Source organism: Bactrocera oleae, chromosome 4, assembly GCF_042242935.1.
Source record: "Bactrocera oleae isolate idBacOlea1 chromosome 4, idBacOlea1, whole genome shotgun sequence".
NCBI lineage: Eukaryota > Metazoa > Arthropoda > Insecta > Diptera > Tephritidae > Bactrocera > Bactrocera oleae.
In genome coordinates, this window is record NC_091538.1 from 21,507,883 (window position 1) to 21,527,301 (window position 19,419).

Here is a 19,419-nt window from a genome sequence, read left to right on the forward strand (position 1 = left end):
CCGAACTAATTTTGGATATCTCCAAGACTGCGAAGACACATGAAAGCCTCTAATGTTACGGTTATCGTTTGGATGTCTCTATATTTTTTAAAGTTTTTTGTAGAATGGAAGCAATGAAGCTAATAATGTTTGTATTAAAGGTAAAGTTTTTAAGATAATAATTTGTTTTCCAAAAATCTTATTAGCTTTAATTTAACTTTGAAAATCTTTTCTCAGATTTTTTAGGAAAAGAATTTTTATAGAAATGAATATAATGTTTTTAATAGAATAATGTAATTGTTTTTTATTATTTCTAATATTATCCTTTTATATCAAAGAGAAATGACCCCAAACATATTTTAGAATTTTAGCCCCTTGGCACCTTAAATAAAATGCAAGAGAGATTTTTACTCTAAATTTCAGCCACGTTTCACTAAATAAGCCGCTGGCACAATTAAAAGGAAAACTATAGAGGAATGTTCATAACCAACTGGTACAAAACAACAATAATAACTTATTGATGTAATAAAATTGGGGGTTTTAGTGCTTCTGCTTTTTCTATTTCAGTTCAGTCAAGACCTTTGCAAGATGTTAATATGATTTTATTACCACTTTTTATTACTTTAGAAACTCATATTATTAGGTAGTGTACTTATTTAGAGCTATATAAACGCGTGTAAGTATGTATGTTTGTGTGTCCAACAAATGTATCTACGCGCATCGGCAAACACTTGACAACTATATTTGCACATACGCTCGAGCTTTTAACGCTTAAGTTGACATTCGCGCTTTAACGATAGCGCCGACAAAATGCAAGCCATAGACATTTCACTTTCATTGCTTTTTATATATGTATGTACATATAAATACACATACATATATATATTTAATGTTTTTATACACCGACAATGTACTTTTCTTTATTGCACGTTGCTGTTGTTTTTGTTGTTGCGCTCTTACAATTTGATCAGAAAATGTAACGATATACAATGTTAAGGCTGCGGTAAAAGTCATTTTCGCCATCGGTCAAATTAAGTGTGTTTGAAAAAAAGAAAGCCATCGGCCTTATAGCCACCAAGCGTCCGCAAGCGTGCACCGTTCAGCGTTCGACGTTTACTTGACCTGAAGTGAAATTATTGAATTGCGCGTAGTTGTATTGAATTTAAGTTGCTGATTTGCATAGTAAAAGACTGCGTATATAAAATTAGTTTTAGTTATTGTTGTTGTTGTTTTTTTGACAACCGCAGCGTGTGTATGCAAAAGTGTATAGCCACCAAAAGCCAGCAGCAAGGTGTCGACAGTCGCACCTAATGGCGTAGTTAAGCAAATTTTTTCTGCTGCTTCTTCTTCACCCTCTTTTTCATTATCCACGGGAATCACATAATATTTTGCAATAATTTTGCTTTTCAATTTTCTCTCGCATTTAATAATACCTTTCACGTTGGGGCAGGTCGTTGACGATTGAATTTTGTAAGAGTTGAATAAGATTTAGCGGCAATTTCTGACATTGTGTGGTTATTGCAAAAGGTTTGAAGCTATTCATTTTTTTATTAATAATATACAAAAAGCTCTAAAGTTTGATATAAGAGTTTCGCTGGGTGAACCTGTACAAAGATGAACATTTTAACTTGCTCACTTATAACATATTTTTGTAAATTACCGTTATATGGGAGCTAGGTATACTAGGTACAACGCACTAATGTTGAATATATTGTCATAGCTTAGGGGCACACCAGTGTTTTCCTGAAATGAAAAAGCTAAAGCCTTATGCCATTTAAACTATATACATATACCTGCACCGCAATGGACTCAAGGCTCTTAAGAAATACATGCTAAATTGCTAACTTAGTTTGATTAGGCCATATCACAGAAGTAAAAATAAAGAAATAGATGCCACCACATTATCTTTAAAATAAGTAATAGTAGTATAGATTTGATTCTAATATATTAATTTTTCGTCCGCCTTAATCATTAACTCTGTCTTTGTAAGCCCAATACGAGCTCTACTAACATTGTTCATCATGAACAATGAAGTTTCGTTGTTCTTTTTGTTGAAGTGACAAAAACTATTCATGCCGAAATCGAGTCTACTAATCAATGGGTAAGACCATTTAACCATAAATAAAAATATTTTAAATTAATTTAGTTAGATGTGGCAATAACTTTGTAGAAAGTAGATAGAACCCATTATTATATGCTTATATGAGCAGTATGTAGAATGTCTAAATCAAATTTTGAACTACAATATTCTTCCATTGATTGACCAAATCGAACTTAGCTATGCAAATCAACTCTAATTAAACAGCTGGCCACCAACTAAGTCGGTAGATACTCAATCAAAGACGTATCAATCACATCACGCGTTTTTCCTACAACGCCAAAGAGCTCCTTCAGTCAACACACTCCAGCGCAAAATATGTCCAACAATCTTGCACATGGTAGCTGAGATGCACATATTTCGAGCAAAACAGTACAACTACAAGAAGAAAAAACTAGTTTAACAACGTCACGACGAACATCTTCACTTCAGCTCCACCTGTTACATTTGCTCCACTAGCTTAACAGTTGCCCAGCAGCGCGCACCGATTGCTTCATGTACGCCAACTCCAGCGTTGCTCAGCATTTCATAATTAACATACAAGTATTATATTATTTAAACAGTCGCCAAGGCATGAGTACATGTGGCCATTTGATCTTTTCTCAATTTGAATAAAGTATTGAATTTTAGCAATCATACAAGAAATAAAGGAATTTTAAATAAAAAACTATTAAAAATAAAATGAAATTAAAAAAAAATTAAAAATAATTAACGAAAATATATTTAAAAAAAATTAATTGATTGAAATATTTAAAAAAGCTATTTATTATAAAATCAAACACATCATCAAAGTTACTGAGTACTAGCAAATGTGTGAAACAAGTTTTCTTGCTGCTTTTGCGTCTCACTAATGCACTTAATCTCGTTTGACTTTCTTCTCAAATTCGCGTTCGGCAGCGTTGTTTTACCCTCTTAGCTTGAGCGTGCTTGTCAATTTTCGCAGTTATTGCCTTTTTGTTGTTGTTATTGTTCTTGTCTATGTGATCATCGCTTCCATTAGTTATTAATATTAGGTATACTGAGGAGTATATTTAAGCATATACATACACAATTCCTATAAATTCATTATTTTTGGCTGCTCTTGCGTGTTTGAATTTAATTTGTTTGCCCGTGTTTATTATTATTTAACCTTTTTTATACTTTTTACGTTTTTTTCTCAACTTTTTTCCTGGTATTTTTTTTAAATCCGCATCTCTCCTAACAAAGCTGGTTTTGTGTTTATTAAATAACTGTTGCCCAATATTAATAAATCTGTAAAATATACAATATGTATGTGTGAGAAGTATGAGAAAAGAGAGAAAAATTAATATTTTACAATAATTCTAATTAGCATAAATTTCATTTTTCTTCTTTTAAGTGCCGATCTTTGTTTGTAAAAACTATGAAATTCGTCATAAGGTATTTTTGAAAATACTGGAATTCAATTAAACCATTTATTTGCATAATGAGCGTTCCGCGTTATTGAATGTAAATTTATTTACTAGTTATATAAGTTGTATAGTCCTATTAAATATAATTTAAAATATACTGTTAAATATAATTAAAAATATACATTTACAGGAATAAATATTAGTATACAATATATAATTTCTATACATGTATATAAAATATTCAATTAAAATTAAATTTTTTTTAGATTTTTTTGTTTAATAACCCCCAGATATGTCTGTAGATTCTAAAATTAAAAATTCAAGGTTTCGCAATTCTTTCCATTCCTCACTTAATTTAGCAAGCACTTTTACTTTATTCCTTTTCTCTTTTGCTAACTCTTTCATTACTTTAACCTTGAAAGTTCACTGAACTTGCTTTCTTAGCTAATTATTTTTAGGAAATTGTATAGGATTTTGAGTGGCTAAAAAACCAGTTGTCGCATTACTAGCCATATTACTTTTGTTATTGCAAGAATTTGGTACGGTTGAGTGGTCTTTATTAACATTAACATTAAAACCTGCTCTCACACTCTTGATAAATGTGAAGATTAGGGGAAAAGCTTGAAAGTTTTTAGAATTGGTCAGCAATACGAGTATATCTGTTACAAGCTAACACAAGCTCTATAAAAGATACCATAGTATCGAAAAAAATAATCTTGAAACGAAAGCTATACGGCCAGCTTTGAGAGACCAGAACCCTTATTCTTCTTCTCGCAACACCACCGTAGGTACTGGTGGAGCAATATAAAGCATTGGGGACACAAAAACTCAAGAAGCTCACAGAGTATACAAGTATAATAGCTTTGGCCGTATGCCCTACTTTGGTAGTGGCATTGCAAAAGATCTCTTAGTTCACAGTACTCCAAACATAGCTTCATTCCAATTATTAATAATATTTATATCTTTAAATTTTTGTAAAATAAACATACTGTTGCTTGTAATTAAAGTGTAGTTTTTAAGAATAGTTGGAAATAGTCAAAGCACCTTAGCTGGAGATTCGAAGTGTTTCTAATAAACAATATCTCGAAATTCTATTGCCAGCTAAAACTATTGATTATCTTGTCGACTTTAGTTCGTCTTCTTAAACTAACAAACCAATAAGCGTGGCCTAAAATACATTCTATACATACTAATATTATAAAGATGAATGTAAGTATGTTTGGTATGCTTTCACGCTAAAACCAAAAATATATTAATTACAAAAAAATACAAATTTTACACAACGGATTGAGAAAAATTGTCTTTTGGCTGATTTGATTCTTTGTAAACAAATTTGAAAAATGAAAAATATTATTATTTGGTTTCTGTTGAAAAATTTTAAAATTAATCAAAACAAAAAATACCACGAAAGCATAAAGTTTATCACGGGCCCATGCAGCAATCAATAAAGAAAACGATCAGGCGATCTTCAATCTGCGTAATAAAGGTACTGTACAGCCCTTAAATAGAATACAAGAATGTATTAACATATCAAGCAATGAACCAAATATGTACAAACATATCAAGCAGGAAGATGTGTCAGTCGCAATGAAGCAGCGTAGCGGTTTCTTGGATTTCCATTACATGAAAGAAATCCAACTGCTATACATCTTGCAGTACATTTTGAAAACGGACAGTAGGTTTCTTTTAATGAGAATACATACAAGAAAGGAGTTTATGTCCTTTAAAAACAACATTGACTACATTTTTCAAACTTTTTCGGAACGATAAGGGACTTTATGCCCAGCTTTTATCTTCTTGCGATTTTCCTAATCTTCAAGCACATTGGGACCAGTACAAAGAATACATGGCGGCAGATATTTTACCTAAATTTCAGCAAGTGCATCCAGATATGAATTTCGCTATACATATATAAAAATAAGTAAGGAAGTTCTAAGTTTCGGTGTAACCGAACATTTTATACTCTCGCAACTTGCAAGGATCAAAGCCCGGGAAAATACTTCAGGTGGTGGAAAAATGTTATATTAAAGGAAGTATTGATCCGACTTAACCCATTTTGGCACAAAGACATACTATTATCGAGAGTTTCATTTATTTATTTTATCCTTATGTTAGTAACCGGGTACCCACCGCGGGTACTCATTTTAAGCTCTCAAATCGATGACCGATATTTTCGGTAAAAAGTCAACTATATTCACTGGGATCCACATATTCAGTACCTAGGGGCTTGAACAGTTTTGGTTCGATTTAGACAATTTTTGGTCACAAGGTGGCATACTTTAAACGTATTATTCACGCAAAGTTTTACCCCGATATAATCATTGTTGCTTGATATGAATAGTGGAAAGTGAAAGAATCAGACGGTATTGAAAATGGTGTTATATGGGAAATAGGGGGGGTTGTAGTCCGATTTCGCCCATTTTCGCACTATAACATAGAAATATGAGAAGAATGTTATATACCGAAGTTGGTTGAAATCGTTTAAGCAGATCCCAAGATATGAGTTTTCACCTAAAAGTGGGCGGTGCCACGCACACTGTCTAATTTTGAACTCGGTTCCTATTAAGTCATCTTATACCATCCCAAAGATAAAATTTAATGTCTCTGGCTTGTTTAGTGCTTGATTTATCGCGCTTTTAGTAGTTTTTAACAGTACCGTTATATGGGGAGTGGGCGGGATTTTCACCCCATTTCACCCATTTTCACACAGTCAATAGAGATGCTAAAAACATTTGTTTCCAGTGAAGTTTATTATTATAGCTTCAGTGGTATAGGAGATATGTACATCAAACTTATTAGGGGGCAGGACCTTTTTTTAACCATTTTAAACTGCAGATGCCCCTCGCTAATGTGATCCTGTATACCAAATAAGAGTATTGTATCTTGTTGTGGAGCTTAGTTATAGGAATTAATTTGTTTTTGATTAATGTCGTTTTGTGGGCGTGGCAGTTGTCCGATTACGCCCATCTGCAATACCAACTGTCTTACGGTACCAGGAAACATGCGTACCAAGTTTCATAAAGATATCGCAATTTTTACTCAAATTACAACTTGCACAGACGGACGGACAGACAGTCACTCGGATTTCAACTCACACTTACATAACCCTATATCTAACTCGATTAGTTTTAGGTGATACAAACAACCGTCAGTTGAATAAAACTATTATACTCTGTAGCAACAAGATGCGAGAGTATAACAATGGTCGGAAAAAAGCTAGATCACTTTGCAATGCAAAGTTTTAAACGAGACAATTTAGATGATTTTAATAATAAATTTGCTCGAAAATTGAACGATGATTTTAGAGCATTGCAACATCAAGTGACAGAGTTGATTCCAAAATTACTGAATCAAAATGAAGTTTTAAAACAAATCCAGCAACGGAGCACTCTTCTTTCTCGACGCACCTGTAAAAACCGGAAAAACGTTTTCGCTCAACATATTATTATTAATATCGGTCAGAAAAGACAATAGCAACTGCAGTAGCTTCTGCCGGTATTGCCGTTGAATCTTGCCAAGGAAGATTCGCCAATCTGTAATTTCAGTAAAATATCTCGCGAGATAGAACGCTGCAAGAGTGTAAGCTTTTAGTGTGGGATGAAAGTACAATGTCTCACAAGTGGGCTATAGAAACTTTAAACCGGACATTTCAAAACTTACGAGATAGTACAGATATAATAGGAGAAATGGTAGTTTTATTCTCTGATGATCTCCAACAAAATTTGCAAGTCATTCAGAGGCGGATAACATCACATGAACTTATCATCAAGTTCTTCAACATAAAGTTAAACAAGTAAGGAAGGGCTAAGTTCGGATGTAACCGAACATTTTATACTCCCGCAAAGTCAAATGGTATACTCGTTTTAGATTTCTTTGTGGATCTTGCCGCCTTGTTCTATGTTGACCGATATTTTCGGTAAAAAGTCAGCTATAGGCACTGGGGTCAACATATTAATTACCTAGGGGCTTGAACAGTTTTGACTCGATTTAGACAATTTTTGCTCACAAGGTGGCATACTTTAAACGCATTATTCACGCAAAGTTTTACCCCGATATAATCATTGTTACCTGAATTGCATAGTGGAAAGTGAAAAAATCAGATGGAATTGAAAAAGGTGTTATATGGGAAATAGGCGTGGTTGTAGTCCGATTTCGCCCATTTTCGCACTATGACATAGAAACATGAAAAGAACGTTAAGCACCGAATTTGGTTGAAATCGGTTAAGCAGATCTCAAGATATGGGTTTTCACCTAAAAGTGGGCTGTGCCACGCCCACTGTCTAATTTTGAACGCGGTTCCTATTAAGTCATCTTATACCATCTCAGAGATAAAATTTAATGTCTCTGGCGTGTTTAGTGCTTGATTTATCGCGCTTTTAGTAGTTTTTAACAGTACCGTTATATGGGGAGTGGGCGGAGTTGCCACCCGATTTCAACTATTTTCACACCGTCAATAGAAGTGCTAAAAACATTTGCTTCCAGTGAATTTTGTTATTATAGCATTAGCGGTTTAGGAGATATACACATTAAACCTATTAGAGGCGGGACCACGCCCACTTTTTAAAAAAAAATTTTAACTGCAGATGACCCTCTCTAATGTGATCCTGTGTCCCAAATAACAGTCTTGTATCTTATTGCGGAGCTTAGTTATGGCAAGTTATTTGTTTTTGATTAATGGCGTTTTGTGGGTGTGGCAGTGGTCCGATTACGCCCATCTGCAATACCAACCGTCTCACGGTACCATGAAACATGTCTACCAAGTTTCATAAAGATATCTCAATTTTTACTCAAGTTAGAGCTTGCACGGACGGACGGACGGACAGACAGTCACCCGGATTTCAACTCGTCTCTTTATCCTGATCATTTATATATATATAACCCTATATCTAACTCGATTAATTTTAGGTGATACAAACAACCGTTAGGTGAACAAAACTATTATACTCTGTAGCAACAGGTTGCGAGAGTATAAAAATACAAAAATTAGCGAACAACCTGTGTTTGAACAATATGTAGCATAGATTTGTAGTATATTTATTTAGCTACAAAACGCACTTCAAAATACATATTAATATTGCGAAAATATATATTGACCTATGCCGGAGAGTACTAGCACTACATTTATTCGTTTTGCTAACACACTGAGGTGTTTAAAAGGCGACTGAGTTGCAATAGCAAACCAAATATAAAGTAAAAGTATTTTCAGTCTTTCGACTGGTTTGGCGACTCAACTTAGCATTTGGTTTATTATTTTTTTCTTCAAAAGCAAATATGCAAATGTCAAAGTTGATGCAAACCCATTGAAGTTTGACGAAAATATTGATATATATTGACAACATTAGGAAAATATACATACAAATATGTTATGTCGCTTTTAAATAGAAACTGAAGTTTAGAAACACTATTCAAAATTAATCGAGTTAGATATAGGGTTATATATATATAAATGATCAGGATGAAGAGACGAGTTGAAATCCGGGTGACTGTCTGTCCGTCCGTCTGTCCGTCCGTCCGTGCAAGCTCTAACTTGAGTAAAAATTGAGATATCTTTATGAAACTTGGTAGACATGTTTCATGGTACCGTGAGACGGTTGGTATTGCAGATGGGCGTAATCGGACCCCTGCCACGCCCACAAAACGCCATTAATCAAAAACAAATAACTTGCCATAACTAAGCTCCGCAATAAGATACAAGACTGTTATTTGGTACACAGGATCACATTAGGGAGGGGCATCTGCAGTTAAAATTCTTTTTTAAAAAGTGGGCGTGGTCCCGCCTCTAATAGGTTTAATGTGCATATCTCCTAAACCGCTAATGCTATAATAACAAAATTCACTGGAAGCAAATGTTTTTAGCACTTTTATTGACGGTGTGAAAATAGTTGAAATCGGGTGGCAACTCCGCCCACTCCCCATATAACGGTACTGTTAAAAACTACTAAAAGCGCGATAAATCAAGCACTAAACACGCCAGAGACATTAAATTTTATCTCTGAGATGGTATAAGATGACTTAATAGGAACCGCGTTCAAAATTAGACAGTGGGCGTGGCACAGCCCACTTTTAGGTGAAAACCCATATCTTGAGATCTGCTTAACCGAATTCAACCAAATTCGGTGCGTAACGTTCTTTTCATGTTTCTATGTCATAGTGCGAAAATGGGCGAAATCGGACTACAACCACGCCTATTTCCCATATAACACCTTTTTCAATTCCATCTGATTCTTTCACTTTCCGTGAATAATGCAATTAAAGTATGCCACCCTGCGGCCAAAAATTGTCTAAATCGAACCAAAACTGTTCAAACCCCTAAGTACTAAATATGTGGACCCCAGTGCCTATAGTTGACCTTCTACCGAAAATATCAGTCAATCCACAAAGAAATCTCAAACGAGTATACCATTTGACTTTGCGAGAGTGTAAAATGTTCGGTTACATCCGAACTTAGCTCTTCCTTACTTGTTTATTTTAAGTTCGTTTTCTTAATTTACATATATACACAACCAAATTAAACCAACACACTTAAAATTTGGTGTTCATAAATCTTTGGTGTTTAAATGCGAATTATTGGAAATTAGATTTTGAAATTAAGTTTGAAAATAAGTAGCGTGCAAAGACAAACAGTTTATTTTGCATTGACATACACATAAGCAAACAGATATGTATGATTGGTATCTTTGAAGCTTCTGAGATTAGTTTTTAATAGGTATTATTTCGATTGAGTCCATGAATTAGAAGCTTGCTGTGATTAAAATAAAATTATCGTAATTACTTGTGATGGAACTTATAGGGTATTTTGTATATTGAAAAAACGCGAATAAATCTATTTGTAACTTATTTTTTATATTTTACTTTTATTTCAAATTAAACAAACATATCAGGTATATTTTGCGCTTCAATTCGATTAACTTTTTCAAAAACGAAATTAATTTTCTTTGAGTTCAGAGCATTTTAATGCGGGTCAATTCACAAAATATTTTGAAAGATTGAAGGACTATCAAACCAGCTGTTAAAGTAAAGACATGTGTTTGGAAAAGTTGGTTTTCTTGCTGAAGACATGATTACCAGTTGAAAACTTGCATTCGGCTAGTAGTTGTTGTTGTATAAACAGAAACCGAAACAGTCTTTGAACGGATAAAACTCTGTTTAGGCAGTCGTGAAAATAAGTGGGGTGTCATATATTCTGCTTGAACTTTGAATGCTATGGAATTCGAAGAATACATTAAGACCAGAAAGTTTCCGGAATTTGTTGGGCCGAAATTCCGGCTGTTTACGACGGATGTTTTCGCGCAAACGCCTTGAAATGTTCAAGTAATACTCTTTATTGACCGTCTGTCCCGTTGGAATGAATTCATGATCAAAAAAAACAATTCCCGGAAACTTTCTTCAACACCATCGATCAACCACCGTATTTACTGGACTTTGCTCTAATGCGACTTTTCTTGTTTCCAAAACTTAAGTTACCACTCCGTGGAACCCATTTCGTCTCGATTGAGGCCATATAAGAAAATTCGCAGAGAGAACTGAAGGTGATCCCGGACCCGGACCTACAAGGCATGTTTCGATGATTGAAAAAAAGGTTGCATATGTGTATCGGTATCGCTTCAGAAGATCAATAGATATAATAGAATAATATTAGATATTCGAATATTTTCAAACATTCATGAAAGGTATAAATCTGCAAATTATGTTTGTATTTTTCATAATATAACACAAGGAAGTTGACCTTCATTAATTGACTAATACACCTTTCATCATATCTCTAATTAGCTCACCAAATTGCATTAATTATTTTGCAAAGAAGCTCTGCTAATATAGGTTTTTTTTTAAATTTATCTCGAGGCTAAATTGGTATATTCGAGTAATAGTTTATAAATGCTGAAGAGGAGAGAGTGATAAAGACATTCCACCAAATTGTTTCTTCTAGTAAAGTACTGACTACCAATTGATCTTAATCGCTCAACGAGGTTGAGATGGATGCGAATTTCTTTGGATAATATTTGTCACTTTTCGAATTATCCGTGTTTCAGCAATACTCCTTCTTGTTTCCGCCAGATCCTAACTTGTATGGATATTTGCGATATTTTTCAAACGTTGTTTATTCCGTACAAATCAATGTTACGCTGTTATTCTAGCGCTAAATATCAGTTTGTATTTTCTAAGAAGCGGAAATATGAAAGTTTATTGATTTTTTAAATGCTTTATGCATACTTCGACCTCACATAAGTAGTTAGATGAGAGTATAGCGAGATGGAAGTGTAGCTTACCGCTGCTTCTGGTATTGAAAAACTTCACAAGATGTATTGAAAATATGAATTATTATATTTTACAATTTCATTCCCGTAAAACACACGGAAGTCAAAAGCACCGCAAATGGAACGGCGTGACACGTACGCGTAAACAATTCAGTTTATGGAAAAAAAATTATTATCTTTTTTATTTTTATTTTTAATACAAATTTCACACGAGCTGCCTCTTTTGTTTTCATTATTTTGTTGTAGAAAATGTTGTAACAGTTAGTTACACGAGCCGCATTTCTGCAAACGAAACCCCAAGAACGGGAGAACTACACGCATTAAATGTACATACAAGTATATACATTTATTTATTTATTTATTAATGCTATATTATACAAGTATATACACCCATTGACTCCATGCGTACGCTTGGTGGCAGTAAACATTATTTCCGGCCGTCAGCGCGTGCACAAAGGTCACAGCAAAGCGTTGCAAAAAGTACACACTAATACTAATGAATATATAGATACATTCGCGTATTTATCGGGTATACATACCAGAGCCAAATGAGCCAAATGTTGTATCTGTATGTGGCATGGGCAGCGGAAGTGATAAGGAACAGCAAAACGCAAACATATTTATATATACTTGTATATCTCGCTCTGCTTTTTATTGCCTTTTTTACATTTTATTTAAATTCAGTTTATATTTTCATGGATAAATTGCAATCGTCTCTGCTTCACACAATTGACAATTGATGATTTAGCATGGTTTTACCGTTGCCGTTCATCCGCTAATTCGGTTAATCTCAAAAAATTTACGATGAGTAAATGCAAATTAGTTCGTAAAATATATGAATCACGTAAGTATTTCCACTCCTTCTAGGAATATTCTAGAAATACTTATTTTGTAATATCAACATGAAACTTTGAAGTTAAAGGAGGCTTGGAATAAATAGTTATTACAGAAACCGTATTAATTTACGAAGTCTTAGAGGCAACTTCAAATGGCTTTGTAAGTCTATGCATTCACTGTGTGCTATGAACCAGATTGCCTGTGTAAAAGTTGGCTACAGATCTAAATGTTACGCATTCTACTTTTTACCGAATTGTGAGCTCGAGTTCTCTTTGGTGAAACTCTATGTTAATATCTGACCTATATAATGATCAAACGTCATAAAAAAATTAAATTTGACTCCTGTTGCACTTCGCGAAGTGTAGCCAGACTATTGGATCATTCCTCATATCATTGGAAATTATCTTATAATTTGCTTGAATTGTTCAAGGGGAACGATTTACATATTGATTTTCTTATGAAACAATTCTTATTAGCGTCAGGTGCATTAAGATTCAAGGAATTCAAAATTTTACGAAATGACTGACCGACAAGGGAGCAATAGATTCGATTATTCAAAAAAGGTAAGATTAAAATATTGCAACGGAATTTGATCAATATTGTACCCTTGACCTCCCAGTGCTCAAGATATAGAAATTTTGCTCAAGACAAAATTGTTTACCAAAATAAACAAAAAGTAGGAGTAAAAACATGTATCAAAGACCGCATAGTTGGACGTGTGTTCAAAAAGAAGACGTATATTGATATTTTGTTATAACTATAGTCTTCTTTAATAACTTTAGAGTAGATTACGGGTGGGAACATAACAGAGTTTCGAAAACAATTTATCACTATTTGGGAATCCTGTCTAATATAAACATATATGGATTATATTATATATATTTGAATAAATTTAGGTTCTGTCTCTCGAATTTAAACTTACGTTCCACCCTTTGGTCTACACCTTCGATATTTGTGGCAGAGATGAAAATAGATTTAGTAGTTTAGTTAAGACAAGCTTTTTATAGAATTTCTTTACACAAGTGTAATAAATCCAATCGAATGCAATTCGCTTATACAATTTCATTAATATTTTACATTAAACATTAAAATTGCACAAAAATACAACAACAAAGTTCTTTGTGTTGCTGCCCAAGCAAAGAAACGAACTTGAACCGCATATATTATTCAGAATGCATTCATTTCCTGCTTGGTATTGGTGCTGTGCAATTTTTTGCGGCCATAAATTTTGAATGAAGCCAAAAATACTTCACACAAAAAATTACAACGAGGGGAGAACAAAATTTGGACCGAGCGCCACACATTGATTCGCAAGTATCCGTAAAATATTCCTGTTAAATGCGATGATTTCTCAAGAATTCAAGCAACAAATGTTGGTATGACTGGAGGACGGTTGGGTACCCCAAGAATATGAATAAAAAAAGATTTTATAATTCAGTGTGAAGTATCACTCATTCAATCGGCCAAGAACTTACCTTGTGACTGCACGACAGCAAGCACCGAAATCACCAGTATCAGCAGCAGAAAGCCGTGGTCGCAAAGCGCTGGTATTCCCATGCTGTGTGTGAGTGCGCCGAATCCACGCTTAGTGTGTACAGTTCTTTATTGTTGTTGTTACTATTATTTCACTATTCACTCGCCGTTAAAGCAGTTCTTTAAACAACTTGTATTGTTTTGCTGTTGTTGCTAATTTTGAAAACCTTTTGTTAAGCCAAAAATGTATAAGTCATTTTTGTTACACAAAAACTCATTTATTTGTTTCATGCAATGCACTTCTTGTGGTGCGAAAACTGTGGCGATTTGTTGTTATTTGATTGATTTTTGTTTTTTTTCGGATTTTGTTTTAATTTGTTTCAATAAGTAATTATTTCTTTGATATTAACGCAGGGCGATATTTTTTATTTACTATTTACATATTTGAAACCCGTTCAACATGAAAATTAAAAATTTTCCGTTATTTTAGGCGATAAAAAAATTGCTATTGAACAAAGATTATCTGCGCAGTTAAAAATAAACTCGTTAAAAACAAAAAAAGGGAAATATAAAATATAATTGATTTAAAAAGTTAAACCAACAACAGAATTTCAGGCTGCTAGTATCTGTAAGTGACACGTAGATTATGAGCATAGCATATATGCACATATAATCTTGTGTCAGCGTTCTCAAGGTTATGCGCAAGCAAGTCATACACACCAATGAATATGTATGTATGTATGCGTGTGGGTTGATTTGTGAATGTGTGTGCATGCATATAAAAAATGCGGTACACAGTCTTTTTATTGTTGTTTAAACTGCCAATTGTAACTGATTTATAAGTGTTTGTGCTCACTATCGTAGTTGTTGTTGTTTTTGCTGGACAATGGCTTACAACACATTAGTAAGTTTTAAAAGCCTGTGAAAATTACAATATAATAAAACTATATACATTTTTGATCGGAATGAGTAAGAATTAAAATAAAGTTGAAGGAAGGTTTAAAATAAACTTTCTCGAAAGCTTTCAGAGGGAAAAACCTTTCAAAAAATTTTAAATTAAAAAACAATCACGAATAATTCTCAGAAGGCTTCAATTTTATAATCTTAATATAATATGTTTCGTTAGTTTCTAACTCTATTACAAAGTAAGCTTCAAATTAAAACTATCCGAAACGTTTACTTAGCGCATATTATTTGTCATAAATTTAATGGTATTTTGCTCAGCTTAAAAATTTCGTTAGGTGGTAACGATATTATTTTAAATGTAACTCAATTAATTAATAATTTATAAAAAACGTTTCATTTGAAATCCAACTCGTTTCTCTCTGTCTTGATTTAGACGGAATCTTAAAAATCGATGAAAGTTTCAAAATAAGGTATGCATATTCCTAAGTATTCTCTTTCTCTCTTTTTAAAGACGATACTTCTCTGTACAAAGTAGCAAACAATCGGCCAATTAGTCTATTGAATTATTTATAGTTATACGGTTATACGGGTATGCGGGTATATAGCTATTATAAATCAGAATTATAGGGCTCATATTATTCGGTTAGAAATGAATAAAATTAGTTTTCAATCTTTAATAAAAAGTCAACTATAATTTTTAATTAGGTGGATGAATATGAGTTTAATAGAATATACATCGAAGCGGTTCCAAAGCTTTTGAGCACAAAAAAAGAGCATCAAATCAAATAGTAAACAGACCAAAAGAACTGCCTAATATTTCTCTAACCCTTGAAAAACTGAATATTTTTTACACCAATAACTACTTATCCCACAATCGTTTTTTTTTGCTTGCATTTTCAGGCATTCATTTTTTCCGCTCATTCCAGCATCATTAATGTATTCAGTTTTGCTTTTAGCTTTGCTCACACGCTTGATTTTTAGTTATGCAATAGCTAATAAAATTGTTGTTGTTCTTATAGAGTAATACATGTCTGTTTGTGTATGCTCTGATATTTTTAAAGCGGATTCAACGTGTATTTTAATAGAAAATTTATCTTATTTGAGTGCTTGGATAGTGAGAAACATTACTTTCAATATATACAATATTTTAAAAAAAATTTGGGGGAGAATTATCAAACACTAAAAACAATGTATAAATTTAAAAACTAGAATAAATTGGATAATTACTATAATGAATTGAAAAAAGATATTAAATAATTAAAGTAAATTAATAAAATTGTATCAAATCAAAACAAAATAATATATAATAAAATAAATTTTTAGACTTCAAAAATCGATTTTAAATATTTTGAAAAGTATTTTGTAAAGACTTTAACTTTATGGATTCATAAACATCATAAGTAACACGAAAGCATGGCGCACAGTGAAATTAAGTATTAGATTGGACTACTATAATCATTTCATTTTATTAACTATTAATGCTTTTTAATGAACTTGAACTCATAAAATAGTAATTTTCGATTTTATCTCCCAGCTTATATGTAAGTAAATAAGTATACACAAATATAAAACGTTACCCAGCCAGCATAGCAAAGGTATTTTTCAGCTTTCGATTAGAGCAAAATTTCATTTCAGACTATCTGATATAATGATTTGTAAAAAGCTAAGAAATTCATACCCATATAAACCTGTATATAATATAAATAAATAGAGTATCAAATGAAAGCTATATACACTCTCTATGCCCGCATTGCTTAACGAAACTGTCAAGTAGCAGCAGCTGAGTGGCAAAAGAAAAGACTTGCGAAACCAACTTGCCTACAAAAGCAGCCGAATGAACAGTTGTTAAGCAAATAAACCGCTTAATGGGCGTGCAGCACATATATGGACTAGTTTGGTGACTTTATTATTTACATTTATGTCTATTTTGCATTTTTTTTTATTTAATCCGCCGTTGCGATTTGATGTGTGAGAAAATGTCATTGCAATGAGTAAACGGAACAGTTGGTCGGAAAGGAAAATTTTCAATATTCCTATTGAATCATATTTCTTAGGCTTTCCAAAAATAATGAATCACTGTTAGCATTATAACAGTATTTTTAAATATTTGCATAATTTCTTCGTTATATTTAATTATACAGTTTTTTTATGTTTTTTACTTTTATGCTTTTTCAATAGGTGCAGTCTTACTATTTCTTAACGATATTGAAAGTAATGTTATTGTTTTGCTCTTACAAACTTTTGACAGTTGCAATTGCCCACAGTAATATTTGTTATTTAAAGTAACACCATTTTTAATATGGAAAGTAAGTGGATTATAACAAAGAGGGAGAGTAATAACAGAAAAAAAAATTGTTAGAAAGGATTATAAAGAAATTAAATTATTAACAAAAAGAAGCTTAAGCTATTTTGATGAATTTTTTAATGGAATAATAAGCCAACAAAAAAGCATTTAAAAAATTTTTTATATCGAATTTTGATAAATTAAAAAAAAATTTATTAGTCATTTTTTAATTAATTTAAAATATTTTTAGCTATTTCAATTTTTTGCCAACAAGGACAGGAAATATTGAAACACGAGAATTAAAAAAAATTTTATTTTAAAGCACCAGATAAAAGTATTTAAACAAATTGCTGTTATAAAATTGTATATTTCGTTGTTTCAAGTTTACAAATTGGCTTATGATTACGATTTCTAGACTTAAGTTGATTTCTCAAATAACGAAATATTTGAAAATTAAAAAAAAATATTACAAATATGTTATGTCATTTACAAAAATATAATTTTTATATTTCCTGTACTTTAACAACTATTAAAACATATATAAACTTGTATTTTAGACCCTAAAAGGACCCTATGATTTAAAAAATATTATTTATTTCTGGAGTTGGCTAAAAAGGTTGTTATATTCTGTTAATTATTTCCATATATAATATATATATTTTATCAAACATGCATAAATCCTTTTATTCACTCATTACGTTTTTAATATTAATATTTCACTTATAACATTTGCTTTTGTTAATTTATTTTTTATAAAACATTTCACAGCTATCACTACACGCTTATCGTTGTTACATGCTCGCCCTGCACATTGCTGATTTTGACATGCAAAATTTGTAATTATTGCTTGCACACAAATTAATAAGCGAATGAAATTCAAGAAAATGTTGACGCCGTTAACTACTGTAGCTCTATTCGAAGAAATAGCAACAACACTGAGAATCACAGCAACATTGAAAAGCATTAAAAAGTAAGCGAAGAGAAAAATAAATTTGTTCAAACTTTTAAATATTTTATATCATATCTGTTTTAGTTATTTTATTATATTTGTTGTAAGCGTTTTGTCGTTGTGGTTTTTCTGTGCACAAACCCACATATGGACACTTGTATATATTTCATTTTTTCTAGCATACTCTCATTTGTATGCAAACTTTGTATATTTTTGGTGACTGTGCAATCAACAACAACAGAGACATAGTAATAATTTGATGTGAATACTATTCAAAAATCCCTTCACAAAATATTACTCATATATAACCGATTCGGACTAACGATTGCACTAGTTTGAAATACTCAAACACACTTTAAGTGGACATATACAGGTAAGTATGTACTAGTTGTTATTGTACTACATTATATTTGTTATTATTAGTTTTATTTTTGTAATTATTCGCACAATTGTTTCCCAATATTTCGTACCGCATACCAGCGTTAAACCGTCCATAAACGCGTTTCGACTCATACTAACCTCAGCTTTCGTGGTTGGCCAGCGTCAAGGTAGTCGAGTTGGTATAAAATGTGGCTTATGGTATGGGCTTGGCTCGCGGAGTGGTAGCGCAAGAATTGCTAGCTGTAAAAGAAGCGGTGGTAATGACAGAGTGCCAAAAGCATAAAACGAACTAAGTCAAAATACTAAAGCGAGCAAGAAACAAAAATGGAGGGAAATATGTGGGCTTTTAAGCGCCAATTGCGAGAGAAAAATGAGAAAACTGACTAGTTTTCACATAATAACTCCAACAGATCAGCGTTTAGTGGCCGGAGAGTATTTAAAAGGCAAAAGAGTGTCATTGTGAGTATGCGTTAGGCAGAGAGAAGTGCAAAGATTATTAGACTTTGAAGCTTAAGGTGGGCAACAGGTGTCGAAACGTAAGCGAGTTCTTTGCAAATCGAAAAAGTGTCTTATTTTAACTTTTTAGAAGTTAAATTAGTTAATAATCGAATAATATTGTGGATTCAAAATAAATTGTATACCCTTTTTCTCCCAAGCAACTGTCGAAATCGCCGATATCGGACCACTATAGGAAATAGCTGTCATACAAACTGACAAAGACGACTTTTGTATTTGTGAAGGGTATTATAGTTTCGGGGTAACCGAACTTAACGTACTTTGTTTTTTTTTTTAATACCCATATTGCACTAGAATTCACACTTTACGCTACATAAAAGAGGTTATATGTTTCTAGAAAAATTTAAATTAATAAGAATTGCATTTTACCC

General features: G+C 32.5%; 2 protein-coding genes across 8 annotated transcripts in view; one reads left to right on the plus strand and one right to left on the minus strand.

The window, feature by feature from the left end:
- Positions 1-18,878, minus strand: part of LOC106614502 (mucin-22) — a 109,187-nt gene extending 90,309 nt beyond the window's left edge. The window contains exons 1-2 of one of the 5 annotated variants that reach the window (XM_036369171.2): positions 18,622-18,878; positions 14,015-14,444 (exon numbers count right to left, since the gene is read on the minus strand). In XM_036369171.2, coding sequence (XP_036225064.2) covers positions 14,015-14,096 — 82 coding nt within the window. In that variant the 5' untranslated portion in view covers positions 14,097-14,444; positions 18,622-18,878. Of the gene's footprint in view, positions 1-14,014; positions 14,536-18,598 lie in introns of all 5 variants that reach the window. The other 4 variants (XM_070107769.1, XM_070107768.1, XM_070107767.1 and 1 more) reach the window with 4 other exon arrangements.
- Positions 18,016-19,419, plus strand: part of HPS4 (Hermansky-Pudlak syndrome 4 protein) — a 40,993-nt gene continuing 39,589 nt past the window's right edge. Inside the window, exon 1 of one of the 3 annotated variants that reach the window (XM_070107770.1) lies at positions 18,016-18,172. In XM_070107770.1, the coding sequence (XP_069963871.1) occupies positions 18,072-18,172 (101 nt within the window). In that variant the 5' untranslated portion in view covers positions 18,016-18,071. Of the gene's footprint in view, positions 18,173-18,250; positions 18,525-19,419 lie in introns of those variants that run through there. The other 2 variants (XM_036369176.2, XM_036369178.2) reach the window with 2 other exon arrangements.